The sequence below is a fragment of the Pelecanus crispus genome, chromosome 5 (genome assembly GCF_030463565.1).
Source record: "Pelecanus crispus isolate bPelCri1 chromosome 5, bPelCri1.pri, whole genome shotgun sequence".
Lineage (NCBI taxonomy): Eukaryota > Metazoa > Chordata > Aves > Pelecaniformes > Pelecanidae > Pelecanus > Pelecanus crispus.
Window position 1 is genome coordinate 29,863,984 of NC_134647.1, and position 14,455 is coordinate 29,878,438.

Genomic DNA, 14,455 nt, shown 5'->3' on the forward strand with positions numbered 1-14,455 from the left:
TTGTCAGAGTTAACCAGTATAACCAAAGTAGTATTTTGACTTTATTTTTAAGCAAGGCTGAGATAGTAATCCAGTTCTGAATCGTGTCTGTTAAAACGCAAGACGACAGCCAGATGTCACTGGATGTGAGTCTGTGTCTTTGCACACAACAGTTTAGCAAAATCCTTGGCTGCAGCTGTTTAGAAGGAGAATTCCTGGCCATTTGTTCCATGAATTGGACATCATTTTTCTAAGGATTCAGTTCTGTGGAAGGAAGCCCCGAAAACACTTTTCATGTTTTAAGACCTACAAAATAATTGTTCTCAATACTAAAGTCCTTATTTTACTTATGTTCTTTCTGCTTACATGACCCTCTGTCTTCTGGAGTTTCTTATTAAACTTTGCAACTTACTGAAACAGATAGACTGAGGAGCACGTGTGAATATTCCTTTCTAGCTTCTGGTGTGTTGGTAGATGGGATCATTGTAGTTACTGGAAGTGTGCATGTGGAATAGCATTGTATGCTCACATACCTTTGGGAGTGCACATGTATTTCTGTTCCTGTACTTTAGGCACCGGTTTACAGCCAAGTTTACCCAGATCCAACTAATGTTAGAGGAAATAACCTAGACATGGAAATTAAACTTTCCTTCTCTAAAAGCTGTAGTGAAGGACCTAGTTCACAGCCCCCTTGTATGTAAAGCTTGAAAGGTTTCCTTTCAGTCCTTTTTGAGTTGTTGGTGAATGGGGACAGGGTGGGAGTATTACCTGGCTGGAAGAGCGTACTTTTCCCACTTCTCAGTTATTCAGATATGGCAAGAAGGAGGTGTGTTCTTTGGGGTTTTTTGGGGTTTTTTTTCAGTACAGAGGATAGTTTAAGGAGGGAAAAAAAAAAGTTGAAGCATATAAAATAAAGCTAGGTTAAAGACCCAATATCACTAAAACTATGGATTCAGCTGTGAGGAATCTATAATAAAACACTGTTAGCAAATTTTTAAGCATTCAAATGATCTTAAAAATCTCACTAGGAAATAAAAAGGAACCTTTGCTGAGGACTTTTGCTGAAAACCTACATAATCCTTTCAAATTCTGTAGGGATTATAAGTCAGAGCTGTGCCAGATAACTGTTTCTCTTAGTTAATAGTAGGTCTGACAAAATTTTGCATATTCGCATTCAAGAGTTGGATTTTGACGTCAACTTTTCAAAACTGTTTCCAGACAAATATTGTTAAACTCACAAACAAAGCAATTTCAAAAATATGCACACCTTTGTGAATGGCCTCTGAGTGTGTGTGTATTAATAGATAGATTGATTACAGAGGTATATGTACCTTTTTTACAGGTTATCTGCTGGCAACTTCAAGCAAAATGTGCATTGATTTCTGAAACTGAAAATTAACCTATGCACTTTCTATTTAAACATCTACAAATAAACAGAAGAAAGTAAGTTTTCATAACTTCTTCTGGAAATAAATCTATAAACTGAACCCAATGTAGATTAGGAGCAAAAGATGCGAGTTCACTACTTCTTTTGGTCTGCTTTATTTTAAAGTGCTCTAAGGAACAAACTGTCTTGCATTTCTATGCTAATAGGACATGCTAATCACTGGAAAAGGTGATCCTGGTTTTGTTCAGGGTTTATGAATAAAGGGTTATTATTGGAAATGGCTCATGTACTCTGTGTGTGCCTGAGACAGAAAGTCTGAGTCCTCTGAAGCTTTTGTAAATACACGTTGCAGAATCTTCCCAGACTGAGATGTTTGCCTGTTTGTAGTTGGCTAATCCAGAAGTGGTTCCCTGATAAGGTTAATGCCCAGTTAATTGCTCCTAGCCTTGACATACAGTTTAATTGCTACTTGGCCAACATATGTTTGTTGCTTGCTCTGTGTAGAATTCTAGCGGATGTAGTGATGCAAACCACGGACTGGTGGAGGGCAAACAAAATAAATACAGTATTTTATGTTCTTTTAATTCAGGGCCAAGTGGATTTGGATGAAGTGTTTATTTAGTTTGCTGGCTGCTTCAGATGCTGTGGCATATTGATTCCTTTTATTACTAGCAGCCATTTAACCTGACCTCTCTCAGATCCAGTATTTTAAAAGCCATGAATTTTAACTTTACTTATGAGCAAGGACTGAAATGCTGTGAAAGCCTTTTTATTGGCAGAGCTTTGCCTTACTCTGTGTTCATGTGTCACCCATGGCAACAATATTTAGAGCATCTTAAATTAGAGCGGCTGTTGGGCAGTTTGGGGGGGTTAGCAATAAAGGGAGCTCATAAATATCTCAAGCATGTAGGATTCACTGATCAGAGTGTGGGCAGGTGTACAAAGGCAATGCCGTTATTAGCAAAAGATATCCTTTTCCAGGTTATTTTGTTAAAGATCGAGCGCTTTTTTCTTAGTCTTGATGTTCACAGATCAGGAAAAGCACACACAAAGGAAGCGTTTTATATAATTTATGTTTTAATTGCAAGTTAAATTGGTGAAATTGAAATGTATTTTTCTTTGTTGCCTTGGCTAGGCTTGTCTTTTACAATAATCATCTTCCTTGTTGTTGCAATAGCCTAAATTGATCCCTGAATGATGCTTAATGCAGTCTTTAACATGCAGCTTATATGAGTGTTTGTAAAAATGTGTCCAGGCCAAAACTTGATGCGTAAAAATGACATACCACTTTTTTAAAAAGAAAATAATTGTGAATAAAATTATTGATATGAGAGAATTTCTGCATTTACATGTAAAGAACTCAAAAAAAGCTTTGAATTAGCAAAGAAAACAGAAAGCTTAATATGAACTTTTTGCATCCTTTTAATTTGTTACTTCTGATTTAAATTAATAATTTTTAAAAATATTATTTCAGACTTGATGACTAAGATTGAGTAATAATGCAGCAGCTTATTTCAAAACAGGCTTAAGGCTTAATGAAATAGGTGGGTCACAACCACGAAGGTAATGTTAAGTGTTGCCTTGCTTTCTTCTGTTCTGCTACTGAAGAAGTTTCTTCCTCTGTCCCACAGGTCAAAGGTAACACTCTAGATGTTAGCCTCAAACCATTAAAAGTGACTTTGTTTAAATATTATTGCAGGGACTCTCACTTTGTGTTAAACTTTGGCCTGGGAACAAAAATGTTGGTTTAGTTTGAGAAGTGTAATTTATATCAATTAATCTCAGAAAGTGTCACATTTCCCAGTCTTTTAAAGCTGGATTGAAATGTTTGACCTTATCAGAGGGTGGGTGTGGAAGTAGCAGTAAAGCAATCGCAGGGTGCTGGATATTTTTTTTACTACTACTCAATTCCAGACTGATCAGTTTACAAGGTGCCTGAAATCACTAGAGAATCATATTTTCTAAAAACTGGACTTCTTCCTGTCTGCATTGCTTTTCCTATAGCTGTTTTCCTCTAGCGGACTATAACAGCTATATCTAAAATCAATTTGATATACATAAATATCCTTGAGGAGCAAGCTCCTGCTTTGTAGAAGGTCAGGTAGCTTAATTTATACTGGGACCTGTTCGAAGGGCAAGTGCTTCAATTTGCACCACCTAGAGGGAGAACACTAGCCTGCTGGAGGAGTAGGGATTCAAATGCCTAGGAAAACTTTTCACTGGATGCAGAGCTATACTGTGAAGTGGAAGGTTATCTGAGAGGTTAAACTTGTGTAACCAAATGAAGAAAACTAATTATTTCAACAGATAACATCAGACGTTCTTTTGTGCAAAGACAGGCTTGGCTGCATTTTGTCCAACATTCAGCGCTAACCTAGCAAATGCATGTGCCCTTTCTTTGAGTGCTTTTGCTTGAACTTCTTTCTTCTTTTGCTCCTAATTCTTAGCTTTAATATTGTTGCACTGTGAAACTTATTAGCATTTTTGAGACGTTTAATGCTGTACATATTATTCTTTTTGAAATATTTAACATGTTCTTTTGCAGTGTTGTTGTTTGTTAGTGATAAGACTACAGAAAACAGTGACACCAGCATATGTTTCTAAGATGACAGTAGTGCATTTTCGGCTCTTGCCTAATGGCTGCCTTATTTCTAAGCCTTTCCTCTTCACTTGGCTAAAGCTCAGTGTACCTTCTGGGTACAAATCATGAACTGCCGTTATTCAGAGTTGAAATTGCAGTTTGAGCAAGTATGGGCTAAATTGCAATCATTATATGCAGTAAAATAGATTGAAATATCTGTAAATCTGAAGACTGTAGCTGGCTTTTTTAATCAGAGAACTTGTTAAATTCTCCCATGCTCTGATTTCTCTTTCTTAGATTCCCCCCCACCCCGTCAGGTGTGGGGTTGCTCTGTGTTCAGTATTCCTGCTTCTAGTTTGGAATGCTTAGTTTGAGGGATAAAATGAGCAAAACGATACATGTTGTCTTTAATATGTGAATGCAAGATAGTGATTTTTCTCTTGCTTTTTATCAAGCCCTTCATAATCTTTTCTATGCTACCTGTATAAACTAGTGTTGAAGAAAAGGCTACAGTATGATCTAAGGTTATTCTACAAAAATGTCCTATTAAAGCTCTTGACTTGAAAATCATAAGCTAAATGATGTAATTACTTTCAAATTCCTCCTTCCAAAATCATTCTCTGCATTGAATCGATTGATGATTGAGGAAGTATCTGAATATAAAAATAGAAGTGAGAGGAAAAAATCCTTTGCAGTTGTGCATACTATGAATCCTACCAGAAATAAATGAAACTACATTAAACAAAATGGTTCAGAAAGAATTGAACATGAATTAATTTAAGTCACCATACGATGTTGCAACCCTGTGGCTAAGAACCATGTCTATGTACTTATTCTTTGATGTTTATGGCACATGGAGATTGGTCATAATCCCAAATGTTTTATCTTTTGACCTTAAGCTTATTAAGAGAGACACTCACAGTTTTCACCTTATACACCAATTTATTTAGAGGTAAATTTCCAAAAGGAGCTAAGGAGTGAGTAAAGCAGTGAAGTCGTACTGGCTGTCTCTTGCCTTTTGTATCTTTGGACATCTTTTGCTTGGGTAACAGATTTGGTTCATTCTCATTCAAAAGGTTTCCCTACAGCAGGGATATATTTTGACTAAATTTTGCTGAGGAGCCTGTTTTACCAGCCTGATACCTATATAATTTGATTCTGTACAACAGAAATCCTGCTTTTTCCTTCCTGAACAAAAGTTGGGGTGTTTCTGAAACCATGCTTGCTATCTTCACCTCTGCAGGGGCAATGTAAGGTTAGCAATACATTAATTTGTGTAAAAAACCAACCAAACAAAACCAAAAAAGCCAAGCATGTTATGTGATCTGTGAATTGATTGTGTTTTGAAAATCATGGGAACATATATGTATCAAAAGATATTTTAAACATGCCCCAAGTCCTTCAGAGACGAAGAGTACAGAGCGAGCAGTGAGATCAGTTGGTGTCTACTTGGGGTAGGCCCGAGTTCAGTGAGGCGAAGGTGGGCATCAGGAATGCTACCCAAGGTGTATGTCCGAAGCAGAACAGGCACTGGGCTGTAGCTGCTTCCTGAGGAGCTGTTGGCATATCTCACTCCGGAGTCCTACCACAAAAGAAGTCAGCCTTGGTGTTTCATGAACAAACAGTTGTTTGCCTGCTAAAAGCACCAGCATCCCAGTACCCACAGAGTAGAAGACTCATTGTTTTCATAACCATTTTCTCTTCCTTAGTGACACATGCACCTCCATCGTGCGCAATGCAGTAGAAACCAGGAGTGTGTGTGTTTAGGGCTCCAGTAAATACAGAGCCAGACTATTTATAATCTATTCCAACTTTCACTTTCCTTTCTTTTTTTTCTTCATAACTGGTTTTTACCTCACTATATTGTTCAAAATATAAATAGTAAATTAATCTAGCTCACACAAATATGTTCCTCTAAATATTAGCCTTTAGGCATATTCATATAGGTTCAGTTTTTGAGAAGAATCATTATCTAAAAAGTAAAATTAATGATAAATATAGACAGTGTTTACTGTTTAGGGTATCTGAGGAGTTGTATTTCATTTAGAGTGGCAGTGATTCATGGCTTCTCTTCAATTCCACTCTCTCTACATGTGCCTTTGGGGTAGTTTGCATTGCCCACAACACTGTCATTTGTTTCCTTTTGATTTTCATGACTAGCATCTTGCTTTTGGCATGTTTCCTTCTGATGGGCTATAAAAAAAGAAAGGAATGTGCAGATATGGGAAAGAGAGAAGCCTGGAAATACCTGAAACTAATAATAATAGTAACAAAAGAATAGAAAGCAGGTTTACTTTTACTAGTACATTAAGAAAAAAAATCTGTCGTAGCCATGTTGGCATTGAGCAGAAAATTAAGGTACGTGTAATACCATCTTTCAGTTAAAGGGTGATCGGTTACAGATACCATCTAGGAACCAGCAACTTGGTTTCAGCCAGTGGTAGGCAGGTGCTGATGTCAGTTGTTGTTTTCTCTCACAAATTCAGTAGAGATGCATAAAGTAATTCACCATTTATAAAAAAAAACAAATTGCATGCTTCAGTTGACTTTTTATCATTGTTCTACAAGAAGCAGTAAAATGAGGGCTCAGGAATTTAAAATCCATAAGAAGAAACATTTTTACACAGTGAACAATTAAATTTCTCATTGCCAAACTATATTTTTGTATTCAAAGTCTGGGTAGGGCTAGATATGTACACACACGCATACACACACCACACACCCCCAGAAATGCCTGTTAATAACTTGTAAATGAGAGTGGGTTTTTGTTGTTTATTTGTTGGTTGTTGGTTCTTTGTTGTTTTGGGGTTTTGGGTTTTTTTTACTCATGAGGAAAAAAAGCATGTTTTCAGGCTTTCGGCAGTCCTAAAGGTCTGCAGAAATGGAAAAGTACTGGGGGGGACAAGGGAGGGAAATTTCCCAGTTTGGGATCTGGTACTTGTTCATTATGGAGTCTTGTGCATTTCTCTGTAAAGCATCCAGTAATAGATGCTGGCTCTGAAAGCAAGGGGACTGGTCTCCATGCTTAGGGAAGCTCCTTAGCTCCTGTATCTTTAGTTGTGCACTAATATGTGATCGCTGTAGCCTTGCAATGAAAGAAAAAAGGAATAAAAGCTGAATTGCAAAAATACAAAGTTCTCACTGAAAACCCTGATGAGAATGTCCAAGGATGTAAACTTCTTGACTGAATGTTCCCCTTCTTAATGAGGTTGTATGCTACAACTGTCATCAATAAGAAAAAATTCCATTTTTTTTCACCTGGGTTCCGATGCTTCTTCACGGGTGGATTTTCATGGTAATAGTGAGAAACTTCCAATGTTGCCAGTGAAATTTCAGACTAAATTATTAGAATCTCAGAAAGGAGCAACTAAATGCTTCATACTGATCTGTGACTAAAAGTTCTCAGTAAGTTTTTGAATAGATCAGGACACCTTTTAAATGGTAGGACACAGGAAGAGCACAGATGAAATTTAACTTTCTTTGCCAGTGAGGGAGAAATACAGTTAATCCTTATATGGTCCTTTAAGGTAACACATTATTTGATGATGTAAGGCAACGGAGTCACCATAAGCCAATTCTGTTTCTTCTGGGGACATTAGGGGGGGAAAAAAAAATATCAGTTTTCCAAGGTGGTGCTCTGAGCTTACTTGGTAGCTAAAGAGTGCTCCTTGTAGTTTCTTTTTTCCTCTTTTTAGTATCAAACTGAAAATACTACATGAAAGTCACTGTAAGTGTGCTCTTTAAAATACCAAAAAACAGGAAGTTATTGCTAGCTATTACTGAAATTAGTTCCTCAGGGGGACTTTCATGTTAGGACAAAATAGCAAAATAGAGACTATTTATACAGAAAGAAACATACTTTGCCAATAAATCTGAGTTTCCCATGCAATTGTTCAAGGCAAGTATTGGACAAAGAACCTTTTCTTGGTGACCCTGACTGAACTAGATAGCATGTGACCAGGTGCCTAAAAACTGCACCACTGTGTGCAGGGCAAACTGCAGCGAAGCTGAGCAGACAGCTTGCTTTCTGGTACGTGTAACATTTGAGCATGTCACTCCAAACCTTAGGTGTTGGCTTGGGTTTTCTTCGCAATGGTCTTCATACGTTAAGAGTACTCTTCCAGTCTGAGTAATTGGTTTAGCTTTATATGAGAGGCTCTAACCGACATTTAACCCGAGACTTTTTTTTTTTTTCCCCAGGTAATACAGCTTAGGGCACTAATTTAATGTAGTACAGCTTGTACTTGGATGTGTACATAAACACCTTTGCGCTGGCTTTTGACACAGCTATTTCGGGTACCTGCAGCCTCCTGGAAATCAGCATTGGCTGCAAAACCTTCCCGAGCCACGGGCTCCAGCTGATCCCCGCGCCCTGCGCTCTGCGGCCGTGCAGAGCGGTGGCCCTTCGCAGCGACTGCGCTGCCCGCTGCTGGGGCTGTGGCCATTGCTTCCTTGCAGATGCTGTAGTGGCCTTTAAACCATCCCCCAGTGGGCACCGCTCCTGGGAGGTTCTGCAGGCAGTGCACTGGGTGCCTGCTGCCCTCAGAGGTGGGAGCCATAGCCCCTGGCCTGCCTTCGCCCACCTCTGCCCAGGCAGCCGCCTGTGACCCAGCCTGGCCAAGAGCTCCGCTTTCTGCCAGATTTACCACTGCGTCCTATCTTCTGCGAAAGCAACCCATCAAAGCTGTTTTCTGACTGAAAAACAAGAAAGCTTTTTCTCTGCTGATCACAGAGTGACTTTCACTTTGCTGCCTTTTACAGTGATTATGTTTCCCTTGGTTTTGCTCCTTCCATCCTGAGATACGCACCACAGTGCCTCTTAACTAATGCACAAGTTTTTAGTGATTGTAAGCACCTTTATGTTGTATGCAAGTCATTGCTCTAACTCCATTTTATCACTTGCTAATCTGGCAATAATGGTAGTCTCCAGAATGGCAATTAGTGAAAAAAAGAAGGTTGCACTGTGTGACTGAGCAACCAGACCTCCCTTAAACTTGTTTGTCTCCACCTCCCCGCCTCCCCCCCCCCCCCCCCCCCTTATTTTCAGCTACATATCAGTCTGCAGGTAATAGAAGTGTAAATTGCTTTATGTAGACACTACTGATGAGTCTCTATTTGGTGCGAATTCTTAGCTTTTTTCCTTCTAAGAATTCACTGATGACACTGTTTTAGTTCAGAAATACCTGCACTCTAGGATTGCAAAAATCACAGCATATAGTCCTAACGTATCTGTCTTTTCTGTGATCATTGAATCTCTTCAGGCATGACAGTATATGGACATATATGTGAAGGTCTTCTGTTCTTATATTCTCCTGTTGCTTGCATTAGTATCACTTAAAAGTTGAAAACAAAAGCGTTTGTGTTCTCAAAGACAGAAAGCATATTGCAAGGCAAAGTCTCTTCCTCAATATCTGTATGTCACATTTACTATTCTGCCATATAAAAACTAAGTGGATGCCACAAACGCTTTTAAATTAAGCTGTGAATTTCTTCATTGATTTGTATGCATGTATTCATTGAACTTTTTTTCTTTACCTATTCTACTACCATTATATTAATGCTAATTAACAATAATGCTGCCACAAAATAAAGTCTGTCTAAGGTCAGATAGTCAAGGATTCAAAGAGAGGCAAGGTTTGGGAGACTTGGGAAGTGTGGTGGTTTGACCCTGGCTAGATGCCAAGTGCCCACCAAAGCCTTCTCAACTGGACAGGGGAGAGAAAATACAACAACAAAGCTCGTGGGTCAAGGTAAGGACAGGGAGATCACTCAGCAATTACCGTCACAGGCAAAACAGACTCGACTTGGGGAAAATCAGTTTAATGTATTACCAATCAAAACTGAGTAGGAGAGAGGAGTGAAAGCACGTGTAGGGTAATGAGAAATAAAACCAAATCTCAAAACAGCTTCCCCCCCACCCCTCTCTTCTTCCTGGGTTCAGCTTCACTCCTGATTTTCTTCTACCTCCTCCTGCCAAGTGGCACAGGGGGACAGGGAATAGGAGTTGCAGTCAGTTCATCACACATTGTCTCTGCTGCTCCTTCCTCCTCACAGGGAGGACTGCTCACACTCTTCCCCTGCTCCAGCGTGGGGTCCCTCCCACAGGAGACAGTCCTCCACAAACTTCTCCAACGTGGGTCCTTCCCATGGGCTACAGTTCTTCACAAACTGCTCCAGTGTGGGTCCCTTCCACCGGGTGCAGACCTTCAGAAGCAGACTGCTCCAGGCTGGGTCCCCCATGGGGTCACAAGTCCTGCCAGCAAACCTGCTCCAGCCTGGGCTCCTCCCTCTCCACGGGTCCACAGGTCCTGCCAGGAGCCTGCTCCAGCACAGGCTTCCCACAGGGTCACTGCCTCCTTCAGGCACATCCACCTGCTCCAGCACAGGGTCCTCCATGGGCTGCAGGTGGATATCTGCTCTGCCGTGGACCTCCGTGGGCTGCAGGGGGACAGCCTGCCTCACCATGGTCTTCACCACGGGCTGCAGGGGAATCTGCTCTGGCACCTGGAGCACCTCCTCCCCCTCCTTCTTCACTGACCTTGGTGTCTGCATAGACGTTCCTTTTATATATTCTCACTCCTCACTCCAGCTGCAGTTTGTGTCCCCTTGGGGTTTTTTTTTTTCCCCTCCTTCTGAAATATGTTATCACAGAGGCGCTACCACTGTCGCTGGTGGGCTCAGCCTTGACCAGCGGTGGGTCTGTCTTGGAGCCGGCTGGCATTGGCTCTGTCGGACACAGGGGAAGCTTCTAGCAGCTTCTTACAGAAGCCACCCCTGTAGCCCCCCTGCTACAGAAACCTTGCCACGCAAACCCAACACAGGAAGGTATTTGCTCTTTTTTGTATGAAGTGCTTTCTAATGCCTATAAACAAGGAAAGAGGCAGCAACATCATTCATGTTAAGCTGTACTTGGTGGAAATATTTATTTCTTGAAAAACCTGCTGTGTATGTTGATATCATAGCACCAGTTTCATCTTGAAGAAAAAGGTTGGATAAGACTGAGAGAGAACTAATAATATCTTCTCACAGGAGAAATGTATTTGAAAATATCAACCATTCATACAACCTGACTCATTCTAAAAACCAAAATTCTTCTTGTGTAGCAGTTTGTGTTTTTGTGAGTCTAAGGATAATGTTCTCCTTGAGACTGTTAGCAGTGTCCAGCTGGACATCGCTGTCAAAGGGGAAAGAAGCAACCCCATCCTTATCACTGGTGCAGGCTTTGCAGTGACACAGAGTGAGCCAGCTATTGCCCATCACTGTTGTCAGGTCTGTAAATTATGTGCCATTCCCTCCAAGACTGAACGGGGATATCTACTGAACTAGGTTTAACTTGATGTTATTTTTAGAACAAATTATACTGATTGCATACTATTTCAAAGGCCCCAAGTAATAAAGTACACAATTAAATGTATCTGACTACTTTCATTCCTCTGTGTGGTTTTAGGTATAAAAACTTAACTGTTTGTTTTCCAGATTCTTCTGGCAAAGATTTTGGTCCTACTCTGGGATTGAAAAAGTCCAGTTCTCTTGAGAGTCTTCAGACTGCTGTGGCTGAAGTTAGGAAGAACAAACTCCCTTTTCACAGACCGAGGCCTCATGTGGTCCGTGGTCGGGGGTGTAACGAGAGTTTCCGAGCTGCCATTGACAAGTCTTACGATGGACCTGAAGATGGAGAAGATGGTATGTTGCTAATGGCACTTATTAAGGGAGCCGCCTTCACTTAGCACTGCTGAGGGCCAACTCAATAAAGCACATAAGCAAGTGATTTAGTCCAATTGAAGTTGATCACATTTTAAAAGCTGCTCATGTCTTCCACTGAATAGAGCTGTCTTTGCAGTACTCCATCCAAACTTGACTGGGTTTAGTGTAAAGTCTTTCACAGATCTCTGTTGGGGCGGGGTGGGTTGGAGGATTTAGAACTCAATCCTTAAATAATTATATTTTTCAACTTCAAGAAGCAGCTGCCTTCTTCAGATTACATTAAAAATTATCTTGCTTGTTTTACAGAGCTGTCTACAATTCCCCCTTCTCCAACCAGGAAATTTGTTGCCTGTTATAGACAAGGCAGAGTGTATTGATAGCACCCTGCTGCTCATTCTGTCACCGTGGGCTTATAGACCCCAGTCTGGAAATACGTCTCCTTTAGCACAAAGCAGAAAACTGTGCTTGGATCCTGAGCCCCCCAAATAGAAACAACACAGCTCTTCTCCAACTAGACAGAACAGTTTATGTATTTCTTGTTCAGCCATTAAAATAGAAAGATTCCAGGGAGTGAATGAAATCATTTTGCTACGTAGGTTGGTTATGTCAGTCGCCAGAATCTCTTGTTGAAGTAAGCTCTCAGTGTTTGCATCCCAGCGTGTCAGTTTTCTCGAGCTGATGGAGGTTAACAAGCTAGATTTCAAATAGAATGGTGTTTTACCCTGTCAGGATTTTTGTATCAGGAATAATAACTAGAAAACAAGTTACTAAAATAACTCTGTATTTAATTTACAATGGAAATCTGCTTGAATTCACTAGATATGTTTAGTCTTCTTTTTAAATTATTCGATTAAATGAGTAAGTGTTGCGAGTCATTTGAGCACTTTGTTAGGCACTCATGCTGTATTTCATGTGTTTGCATTTTGGTGGCCCCTAGCCATCCTCACTGCTTCTTTTTTATTCTGTGCAGATGGTTTCTCTGATAAGAGCTCTCACTCTGGTCAAGAAGCTCAGAACACGGAATCTGCCCTTCCAGGGAACCCTGAAATAGAAGATGCAGAAACCAAAGTGAAAAAAGACAAAAAAAATAGAGAGAAAGAGAAGAAAAAGGAAAAGGGCAAATCTAAAATCAAAGAGAAGAAAAGGAAGGAAGAAAATGAAGATCCAGAAAAGAAAAAGAAGAAAGGCTTTGGTGTCATGTTGAGGTATGAAATTTTAAAAAGTGAAGCAGCCACCCATTCTCATCATAACATAGGAAACAACTGATAGTCTCATGAAGTAGTGGAAAAATTATTTCACTTGGACTCAAAATAATGTTTATGTTATTTAAAAAGAAAGCAGTTTATACTTTTACACCAAACTTGTAGCTGAGGCAGAAGACATTTGGCAGACAAAATGTCTTTTTGTGCCTTTGAAATTCATTCCCATATGTCAGAAAAGATTCAAGGTTTCAGGCTAAAAAGAAGCGTGTGTCGGTGGGGGAGGCTTTGTGGAGACTATTTCTGAGTAATGCATGACCCACTCCCACACTCAGACCGTCCCCTTCTCTTCCATTGCTTATCTGCTTCCTTTACAAGGTTTGGGGAGAGCAGGATTGCTTGTGTTACTGTAAACACTCTAGTTAACATTTGCAGTTGCTGAAAACCACCAGCTAGCTATGATAAAATCTTTGCTTCACAGCTTCAGCCATTGCCTGCAGTGGTCAAAAGCTCACCATCCTCCCTGCCCCAGCATGCAAGTGTTTGGATTTCTTCTGTGGTTATTTGGTTGGGTTTGCATCTCTGGAATCATCAGAGATTGGGCAAAGTTCTTCAGGCCATTTCCTTGCTATTGCTGGAGCCTTTGGTGCTGTAGGCACTCTGGTTGCTATCACCCCTGCCTCTGGTACCCATTTACTCTATTGAGGATTGAAGTGTTTCCATTTAAGTCGATCTTTGCAATTAATATAGGGTATATGAATGAAATATCTAAGAAATTCAGTTGCGAGATCATTCAATTACAATGATATTCATTAGGGCAGAGGTATATGAACTCACACTGGAGCTTTCTGTTGATAAGCCTTCTGGAGTCAAATGGCTTGTCTTATACTGATATGAAAGTTTTAGCTGACTGTCTTCCATGTATCATCAATAGGAGTCCTCAAAACTGTCCCATCAACTTTTGAACACTGTATAGAGATATTGTCAAAAATATACAGGCATGCTTATGTGCCAAGTTTGCATGATTTCAGCAGTTGTTAGTGTTCATAAGATGAAGGTGCGTGGGTATACCAGTCTGCATTCAAATGGGGCTCTTTAGGAAGGCTGAGGAGGCACACAGTCACACCTGTGCCTTGCACGTGCATTTGTGTTCATACTGTTTAAAGAAATAGGGCTTAACATGGAACAGTAGTCAAAACACTGAATAATTAGGAGGGTGACTTCAACACCTCTCTGCTGTATCTTAAGCTTTATGTCTATTTTCATTCTTCTTTTTAACTCTTTGGTGTGAATAGGGCTGTTGGAAAAGGAGGGGAGTGACACAGAGGTCTGACAATAGCGTAAGTGTTCTATTTCATGTGTTACTGGCAGATTTGAAGTTTGAAGTGCAAAGTCTTACTTACGAAGGTGTGATGCCTGAGCCAGAAAGAACCTGGGATGACATCAGAATCCAAGACAAGTGATTGTAGTTGACAGTCTGATAGTTTGACAAAAATCTGATAATGATCAATATGCAAAGCTGGGAACAATAGGTTACCATTCTTTTTTCAGAATACGTTTCACATCTTGGTTGTACATGAGCTTTATACATCTGTTCTTTTCATA

The 14,455-nt window shown here is 40.2% G+C and overlaps 1 protein-coding gene across 1 annotated transcript in view; it reads left to right on the forward strand.

Annotated features, from left to right (window-relative positions):
• PARD3B (par-3 family cell polarity regulator beta) overlaps positions 1-14,455 on the forward strand; it is a 426,026-nt gene that overhangs the window by 274,406 nt on the left and 137,165 nt on the right. Inside the window, exons 18-19 of the mRNA XM_075710482.1 lie at positions 11,424-11,630; positions 12,622-12,856. Coding sequence (XP_075566597.1) covers positions 11,424-11,630; positions 12,622-12,856 — 442 coding nt within the window. The remainder of the gene's footprint in view (positions 1-11,423; positions 11,631-12,621; positions 12,857-14,455) is intronic.